Raw genomic sequence first — 10,200 nt, forward strand, 5'->3', positions numbered from 1 at the left:
GGGTGTTTGTTTTGAAAGAAATTTCTGCCTTTAATAATGTGTCCAGAATCTTAACTTATTAACTAGAACATACTCTAAGGTAACCTAAGTCTGCACATTACAAATATTAGAACCTGGATTTTCCACCAAAATGGTTTCATAATTCACTAATATGGTGCAACAAGTTTTACTTTAGAGAGAGAAAATTTTCTTTTGTTAACTGGGTAGGTACTAGACATTTATAAAGGAAAAGAAAATCAAGCGATATCTCACCACAAATTCTAGTCATATGTTCAGTTTAAGAGAATGATCACCAGTGAATTTTGTGCCAGAAATATTTATTCTAAAATATAAGTCTTTTAATTTATAATTGTGTGTCTCTGAAGTGTTTGTGCCACTATAAAGTCAAGGGCACCATCTCTGATAGTTCTGTGTCTTTCTGGGAAGGAAGCTAAGGCTGCCTTACAATGCAGTAGAGGTATTCTAGGATATAAAAATAAGCAAAATCAACATGATTACAGGATTCTCTGTCATAAACATCTAGTAAAACCCAACTCTGGTCTTATATGTAGTAGTAGCCATATTAGAGCTTGCAAGGAGAGTCTAGTACCCAACAGTCTGCTCTTATATTTGGGCTTATGTGCGCATAAAATAATCACGTTTGGGCAAAGAAGCTGGTTTATTATTTCTTTTAAAGCTACAGTGCTTAAGAATGATGTGATAATTTAAATACCTAGCTTGGACAGTTCCAGTTCTGTTTCCAAGCCTTAGCTATGGGTGAAATTGTTTTGGGCTATGAAGATGGCTTAGGGCATCTTGCAACTCATGATGAATTTGGGTCAGCTTAGTTCTCATGTCCTGAGCAGACAGACTGACAATTAAAACTCATCAATTTTATTTTCAACATACTTTAACATGGATTCTATCCCTTGGGCTGAGCTCCAGATCTTCCTCAGCACCTCACACTCTCTCTCATTGGCCTGTTCCAACTCCAACTTAATATTACAGCGAACAAGGGCCTTACATTCTTCCAGTACAATTTGGTTACATGACGCAAGCTCCTTAATTTGAATCATAACCTCTTGGGTGAAAGTTCCAGTCAAAAATACCTGAGAGACCAAGCCTTTGGCACATGCCTCCCGTGCTGTCAGCTTTCGCCCAGCAATTAACATTTCATTGGCAGATGCTTTACCCATCAGTTTTGGAAACATAATAGTAGAACATCCATCTGGACTCTGTCCAATGGTCGTATAAGGGGTTTGGAACCAAGCCTTTTCGTTAGCCCACACGAGATCACAAAGAGGCAGGATGGACGCACCTAGTCCAATGGCAGGGCCATTGACTGATACAACAATAGGCTTTTTAAATTGAATAAAAGTATTCACAAAGTTCTTGATGGTGTCCACCATTTCAAGGCTTGCTCTGTTTCTGTCGTTCCTTAATTGCTTCACAAAGTACCCAAAATCAAGACCGCAGCAAAAGACACTTCCAGTTGCACTGAACAGCACGAGCTTGCTGTCATCCACAGCAGCACTCTTCAGAGCATTAACCATTTCTTTAATTACTTCTGTATTCAGTGCATTTTTTTCTGTCGATCTAGTTGATAGCACTATCTGGGTGAATCCATCCTCTTTCTTCACTACAATGTCTCTGTACGTGCTGGCACTTTCTGTTAGTCTTATGGTGAAGTACATCTTCTTGATAAAAGGGTGGTCTCTGCTGTCATCAGTAATATTTCTTTGCCCACCTTTCACTCTTGGAACGGAGGTATGCATGTCTGTTGTTCCACTGGCTGCTAATGGGTCTATTAATACCACTATACCTTTTTGGGTAGCTGAACCTGTGGCCATGGAAGCAGTAACTGAGCCAGACATCTGCGACATTAGTGGGTGTATCTGAGTCTCGTTCTCTATTCCAGTTTGTTCTACACCAGGATGTGACAAATGGTCCTGGAGGAGTTTCCCTTCTGTCACCTTGAAGACCACCATGTCCTGCTGATGTGCTGCGATAGGGTCCAGTTTCTCACGTTTCTGAAAGCCACTCACAGTTTTCTTGTTGTTAAAGGGGCTGTCAGGTGCAAGGATCTTCATAGTTGAATTTATTGTCTCCATATTCTTTGTGTCAGAGACAATTGAAGCTGCCTTTCTCCTAACGTTCTTGCTGGCAGCAAATAACTTGCTGTTTTTGCATCTGTGGTGTTTATCAGCCACTAGCGTTTTAGGAGAGTTTGTAGAATAGCTCGCTTTTGTAGATCTGGAAGTTCTTCTTCTGGCATTGTTTGAAAAAATTCTACTGGTTCTAGTCCGTGTCAGTTTTTTCTGTTTTTCAGTCTGTCGTCTATTAAAATCATGTATACATTTTTCACAGTTCGTGAGGTGCTGCTCTGGTTCCCAAGTGTCATCCTGTTTGTCGTAACCTTTCCACCGAACCAAATACTCCGTATTCCCATTTTTATCTTGTCTTTTGTCAACAATAGTTTCAACCTCAAACTCCTGGGAAGCCATGAGGAAAGACACAAGATTGGAGCAGTTGCTGTGCCAACTTCGTTTCAGTTGCGTCTCCACATAGCCACTTCTTTCTGCCTCTAATTCTTCACCAGGTTCTGCGTCAGGACGAACCTCTTCTATTTCGTCACCACTGGTGTAGTGAAAATTCTGTGAAATAGCAGCTATGCTATGTGCCTGAACCTCTCCACACCTACTCCCTGGTGGGAATGCTTGGGCTTTGTCTCGTGGTACATGATAGCTGGCTCAGTAGCCTCAGGTAAGAGTAGCTAAATCCACAGCCCCTACCCTCTGGTGTAGTGCAGAAAGCCTTCTTCCTGCCTGTTACTGTTTTGTGTTTGTTTGTTTAATTGTCGTTGCTATGACGATTATATGGAACATTCTAATGTTACCACATTTTTAAAGTTACACTAGCTTACCTTCAGTAGCATACAAAACCTTTACTCCAGTATAATATACCTCCATTATTTCACTTACTGAGTTCTCAAAATTATACCTTTATTCATTTTATGTCAAAAACACAAATTGGTGGTAGTTTTTCTATTAAATATATTTGTGTTTGAAGTTATGTGGAGAACAAATTGTGGAGGTGTACATTGTTAATTTTATTGTTATTATTATTATTTGTGAGATGGAGTCTCGCCCTGTCACCCAGGCTGGAGTGCAGTGGTGCGATCTTGGCTCACTGCAAGCTCTGCCTCCCAGATTCACGCCATTCTCCTGTGTCAAGCCTCCTGAGTAGCTGAGACTACAGGCGCCTGCCACCTTGCCCGGCAAATTTTTTGTATTTTTAGTAGAGACAGGTTTTCACTGTGTGCACCAGGATTGTCTCGATCTCCTGACCTCGTGATCTGCGCAGCTCGGCCTCGCAAAGTGCTGGGATTACAGGCGTGAGCCACTGCGCTCGGCCAAATTTTTTATCTTATGTATTTGTTCATGTATGTATGTTTACCTTAATCTTTGTTTGTTCATACTGTTTTTGAGTGTCTGTTCATTCTACCCTGAAGTACTCCATAAGACTTTTCTTAAAGGGTGGTCTACTTGTAAAAGGTGCCAGTTTTTATATGGGAACATCATAATTTGTCCCTCACCTTTGATGGACAATTTGGTGGATGATAAGGTTTAGGTTTGACAGTTTTTTTCTGACATGACTTGGAATATGTTAGTCCACTGCTTTCTGTCATCTTAGTTTTCAGATAAGAAATCTACTGCTTTTCAGTGGTTATTCAGATAAGCAATCCACTGCCTATTTTTAGGGTCCCTTTTACATGACTAGCTACTTCCTCTGCTTCTCTTGAAAATCCTCAAGATTCTCTTTGTATTTGTTTTAGACAGTTTAATTACCAGGTCAGTTTGAGTTTGTTTCTTTGAGTTTTTGTTACTTGGAGTCTGTTGAGCTTCTTGAGTACTTATTTATTGTCTTAAACTGTTGCATTCTTCTTGAGTATTTTGTTAAATAGTCTCCATGATTTTTTGTCTCTTCCTTCGAACTTCCAAAATGCATATGTATGGTTGCTTGATGGTGTCCCTCAGGTTTCTAGGCTGTATAAATCTGCCTTGCCCCTTTTCAGACTCTGCTGGTGACCACTATATGGTTGACTGCCCCCAAGGGTGTGTATCACAGTGTGGGGACAGTTTGTCAGTTGGTCTTGCAAGGCTGATGCATCCCATAGCTCAATTCCCAGACTTCAATCATTGCAGACTCATTAGTGCACTACAATCTAGAAATCTCTAATTGTGAGGTATCACACAGAGTTCTTTGTCTCATGGCCAAGAAAATTAAGGAGGATGGATGCAAAAAGGTTGAATCAAAACTTTTATAAGTGAAAGTAAAAACTCTTCACTGTGGGGGTGGAATGTGAGTGGTTTACCTACTATGAGGCTGTGCTTTACAGTTTCTAGGGGCAGAGAAATAAAGGAGTGTGCTTAGTGTTCTTGGAGTAAACGTTATTCAGCTTGGCCCTGAAACTTGGCCTTGGATTCATCTGGAGCTGAAGTGATGATTTGCAGAAGCTACAAGGCTCAGCCTTGGAACTTGGCCCTGGACCAAGAAGGAGGTGAAGTGACAACTTGGCCTGAGACCTTGGCCTGGGACCAATCAAAGGATGAAGTAATGTCTCATGGCCACAATAATTAAGGAGGCTAGATGATGCAAAGTTCAAGTAGGAACTGAAGTAACACAACAGCCATCTGGACTCTCTCCAGATGTCATATAAGGGTTTTGAATCCAAGTCTTTTCATTAGCTCAGAAGAAATCACAAAGGGGCAGTGTGGATGCACCTATTCCAAAGGATGGGCCACTGACTGATACAAAAATAGGCTTTTAAAATTGATTGAGATTATTCACAAAGTTCTTGATGGTGTTCACCTTTTCAAGGCTTGTTCTGGTTCTGTACTTCCTTAAATACTTCGGAAAGTACCCCAAATCGAGACCACAACAAAGGACACTTCCAACTGCACTGAACAGCACAAGCTTGCTGCCACCCGCTGCAGCCCTATTCAGAGCATTAACCATTCCGTTAATTACTTCTATATTCATTACATTTTTTTATGTCAATGTAGTTTATAGCAACATCTGGGTGAATCCGTCCTCTTTCTTCACTACAATATCTCTGTATGTGCTGGCACTTTCTGTTAACCTTATGGTGAAGTACATCTTCTTGATAAAAGGCTGGTCTCTGCCATTGTCAGTAACATTTCTTTGCCCAGCTTTCACTCTTGCAAGTAATGTAGGCATGTCTGTTTTTCCATTGGCTGCTAACAGGTCCATTAATACCCCTTTACCTATTTTGGTGGCTGAATCTGCAGCCATGGAAGCAGTAACTGAGCCAGACATCTGAGAAAATAGTGGGAGAATCTGGGTCTTGTCCTCTATTCCACACTGTCCTGCCCTGGGATCTGATAAAGCCCTATTGAGCTTCCCTTCCTCCTCCTTGAAGACCACTGTATCCTGCTGATCTGCTGCAATAGGGTCCAGATTCTTGAGTTCCTGAATGCCACTCACTGTGTTCTTGTTGTTAAAAGGGCCATTAAGGGGCAAGTGTCTTTCTTGGTCGTTGAATATAGTAGCTCCATATTCTTTGAGTCAGACAGAGGTGACCCTGGATACCTGCTAACATTCTGGCTGGCAGCACATAACTGGCTGCTTTTGAATTTGTGGTGTTGGCCAGACACTAGTGTTTTAGGAGCATTCTTAGAAAAGTTGGGCTTGGTAGATGTAGAAGTTCATCTTCTGGTATTGTTTGCAAAAGTTGTAGTTGTTCTTGTCCATGCGACTTTTTTATTTTTTCTGTTTTTCAGTCTGTCATTTGTTAAAGTCATATATACGTTTTGCACCAGTGCTGCTCTGGTTCCCGAGTGTCATACTCTTTCTTCCTAACCTTTCCAACACAAATTTTATTTTTTATTTATTTTTATTTATTTATTTTTTTTTAGACAGAATCTTGAGCTATCACTCAGGCAGGATTACAGTGGCACAGTTGCGCTATCTCGGCTCACTGCAACCTCCATCTCCTAGGTTCACGCGATTCTCCTGCCTCAGCCTCCCGAGTACCTGAGATCATAGTCGCCAGCCACCATGGCTGGCTAACTTTACGATTTTTAGTAGAAACAGGTTTTCACTCTATTATCCAGGATGGTCTCGATCTCCTGAACTCGTGATCTGCCCACCTCAGCCTTGCAAAGTGCTGGGATTACAGGCATGATCCACTGTGCCTGGCCTCTGTCTTCCCATTTTTGTCTTTTCTTTTGTCAACAATAGTGTCAACCTCAAACTCCTGGAAAGCCATGAAGAAATACATAGGATTGCAGCAGTTGCTGTGCCAAATTTGTTTCATTTGCATCTCCACATAGCCACTTCTTTCTGCCTCCAGTTCTTCACCAGGTTCTGCGTATGGATGAGCCTATTCTATTTCGTTGCCGCTGGTGTAGTGAAAATTGTTTGAAATGGCAGCTATGCTATGTGCTTTAGGCTCTCCACACTTATGCCCTGGTGGGACCGCTTGGGCTTTGTCTCGTGGTGCATGATTGCTGGCTTAGTAGCCTCAAGTGACAGTAGCTAAATCCACATCTCCTAATCTCTGGTGTAGTACAGAAAGCTTTCTACCTGCCTGTTACTCTTTTCCTTTCTTAATTGTCATTGATACTATGATTACATTGAATATTCTAAAGTTATTCCACTTTTAAAGTTATACTAGCTTACTTTCAATAACACACGAATCCCTTAACCCTGTATAGCTTCACCCTCTTGATTTGCTTATTGAGTTCTCAAAATCATACCTTTATGCATTGTATGTCAAACAAACGCAAGTTAGTGATAGTATTTTTATTAAATATATTTGTGTTTTAAGTTGCATGGGAAAGAAATAGTGGAGGTGTATGCTGCTATTCTTTATGTTTTATAATAGCTTATATATTTATCTTTACCTTAATATATATTCATTCATACTACTCTTTATTGTCTGTTCATTTTACCGTGAAGTATCCCATAGGCGTTTTTTAAAAAGTTAGTCTACTGGTAACATGTCCCAGCTGTTATCTGGAAATGTCATAATTTCTCCCTCATTTATAAGGGACAATGTTTTGAACATAAGATTTCTGTTCAAAAGTTTTTCTTACATCATTTGGAATACGTTAATCTATTACTTTCTGTCCTCTGAGTTTTCAGATAAGATATCTGCTGATTATTTTTGAGGGTTCTTGGAACATTACTAGCCACTTCTTTTGTTGCTTTCAGGATTTTCTCTTTCTTTTGAAGAGTTTAATTATCATATAATTTGAGTTTGTTTCTCTGAGTTTCTCTTACTTGGAGTTTGTTGTGTTTGGCATTCTTTACCATTAATGTTTCCAAATAGTCTTCCTGGTTCTTTTTCTCATCCTTTGAACTTCCAGTATGCATAATATGGCTGCTTGATAGTATTCCACAGCATTTTAGGCTTTGTTCTCATTACTTTCTTTTTTTCTATCGTTTCCTAACTTAATAATATCAACACCCTCTCTTTGGTTTGCTGATAGTTTTTTCTTCCCCCCGGCTCAAGTCTGCTCTTAAATATCCGTAGTGAATTTTTTTTTTTCATCTCTAGACCTTTTTAGGTTTTGAAATAATTTTACTTTTTTTATTAATTTTTGTTCATAATTTTTTGTGCTTCGTTTGATTCTTCTATTAGCTTACTCTGAAACTTAATTTTAAATATTATGTTTTAGTAAGACTGCCATTTGTTCTGTCTAAAAAAAGTTTCAGATCATAATTTTTTTTAGATCTTAAAATGAGCAATACTTCTCTATTTCACTGTATGGTTTATCTCTAGACTTTTTTAGGTTTTAAAATAATTTAACTCTTGATTAATAATTTTTGTTCATAATCATTTGTGCTTCTTTTGTTTCTTCTATTAGCTTATTATGTAGCTTAATTTTAAATATTATATTTTAGTAAGACTGCCATTTGGGCTGTCAATAACAGCTTATTTTTCATAATTTTTTTTTGTAGTTTTTCTTAAAATGAGCCATACTTCTCTATTTCACTCTGTGGTTTGTGATTTTGCTGGTGCTGAAAAAGAGCATTTAAATTTTAAAGTGCTGTAACTTTGAAAATAAGATTTTCTACTTCGGTGGTTTGGTAGAGTTTTGTTTATGCATTATATAGGCTCTTTCTCTCCTGTAAATCAGCTGTACTGAGCTTCTTCTTGGGTCTTTTTTGAGGTACATTGTTTTGGGGCACATATCGTTAAAACCACAATTCATTATATATATGTGTATATATATATATGTACATATGTATATGTGTATGTATCTATGTATATATGTATGTGTATATATATGTATGTATACATGTGTATATACATGTATATATATGTATACATGTGTATATACATGTATATATATGTATACATGTATATATATGTGTGTGTATATATATGTATATATGAGTAATTTTGAATTTTTAGTCTACAAATATCTTAAGAGAAAAAGAAGAAAAATCAGGAAAAAATATTTTCACTTATTAAATCCACTGAAAGTTGGTTGCACAGAGGGACAAAGAGCCGGCATAATATTTGGGGAATAAAACAGTGACTATTCACCTCTGTCGGGACCTCCATAAGCAGAAGCAGCAATCGGCAAATGAGTCCTCCTGAGATTTGGAGGACAGGGTCCTTTTTGTTTACCATGGCTCTTATAAGCTGCTCCAGAAATATTTGCAAGGCAGCATCCCACAGTAGTGATGAATAAAGAATATGTAGCTGCTGTTGATCTGTGCTACAAAATTAATAAAATTTAATTTTTATTTACTTTGCAAATCTTTTTTAGGAAGCTGTAACCTTCAGGTAGACTTGGAGTTTTAGAGTAATTGCATCATACTAATCCTGCCACTGCACCTATTGTATAGTTGAAGAGACGGATCTACAGTGATCTGTTGTACATTGCAAAACTTTCCCAGAATCTACTACCATTTTACTTTGGCCATTTTACTTTGGCACCTAAAGTATGCCTTGCATAGAAGTCACGAAAGTGACCCCTTCGTTTAAGGGTAGACTTGCAACAATGTGTGCCTTATTAAGCAAGAGCTCACATTTACAGTTTTTACAAGTAAAATATTACATACTCTGACATTGACATACATGTTTTCCATATGCTCGTTCTCTTGCTTGATCCTCGATTTCTTTTTTGCTCATTTAAAAGATTTGGCTAATTTTTAAAAACCTTTTGTTGTATTTTTTGTATTACAAATACGTGTATTTGGGATTTCAATTATTATTGAAAACTTAAAGTAGCCTACTATGAACAATAATAACTTGTGTGAATAATTTAGAGTTTAAGATCGACAATATAAAAATATACTGCTCTTGTAGTTTTCCAGCCTTCTCAATTTATATTATTGTCTCTGATTATATCTGTGCACACAGACTGTTCACTAGCAGTTAAGTTTGCCAGGGTTGAAATAGTAATAGCGTTTTTCTTATAGAGAAGCTGTAATCACAGCTCCCTTTAGCATTTCTTTATCTAGACATGTTTGCTTGAGTTTCATTTTACCAGTTATATATTTCAGATTTGATAGCATTTTTCTGTTAAAACTTGGATATCCCACCACCTTCTGACTTCATGGTTTCAGCTGAACAATCATATGTTAATTTTAGTCAAGACCTTCTTGTACATAACAAGTCGCTATTCCCTTTCTGCCTTTACAATTTTCTTTGTATTGGCTCTTGATTGCCTATAATGTTTTCTGATGTGGCTATCACTGACTACATTGTGGCTAAAGATTTTTGTCCTCTTTCATCTTTTAGATTGAAATTTTTAAGTTCAGGAAATGTTCAGCCATTTTTGCCTTAAAAATTTCTGGCCTCTGCTTTTCTTCATTTATAAGATGTCCATATTGCATGTACCAGGATACCTCATGGTGTTCTATTTACTGTTTAGATTTTGGGTTTTTTTTTTTTTCACTTTCTTTTAAATTTTACTCCTCAGACTGGGTTATTTCAGTTTTTATTCCTTCAAATTGAATGTATATTTACCTGCTCAAATGTGCTGTTAAACCCCTTTATTATAGACTTTACTTAAGTAGTTATACCATTTTTTTACGGGTTCTTTTATAATTTGTCTCATTGATGCTCTCACGTTATTCTTTCATCATTTGTCTGTCATTTTTCTTTAGCCCTACTTAAAACTGCTGTTTTTAGTTCTTTCTCTATAAAATTTGGGACACATTGAGTTACTGCATTTA

The 10,200-nt window shown here is 37.8% G+C and overlaps 1 protein-coding gene across 1 annotated transcript; it reads right to left on the reverse strand.

Annotated features, from left to right (window-relative positions):
* Nucleotides 1-384: 384 nt before the first annotated feature.
* LOC129476678 (testis-specific chromodomain protein Y 1-like) lies at nt 385-2,663 on the reverse strand. The gene is given in 3 exon segments (XM_055269553.1): nt 385-429; nt 432-462; nt 889-2,663. Coding segments are annotated over 3 exon segments (1,671 nt in total). The 5' UTR covers nt 2,484-2,663.
* Between the last annotated feature and the right edge of the window lie 7,537 nt (nt 2,664-10,200).

This window comes from Symphalangus syndactylus, chromosome Y, assembly GCF_028878055.3.
Source record: "Symphalangus syndactylus isolate Jambi chromosome Y, NHGRI_mSymSyn1-v2.1_pri, whole genome shotgun sequence".
NCBI lineage: Eukaryota > Metazoa > Chordata > Mammalia > Primates > Hylobatidae > Symphalangus > Symphalangus syndactylus.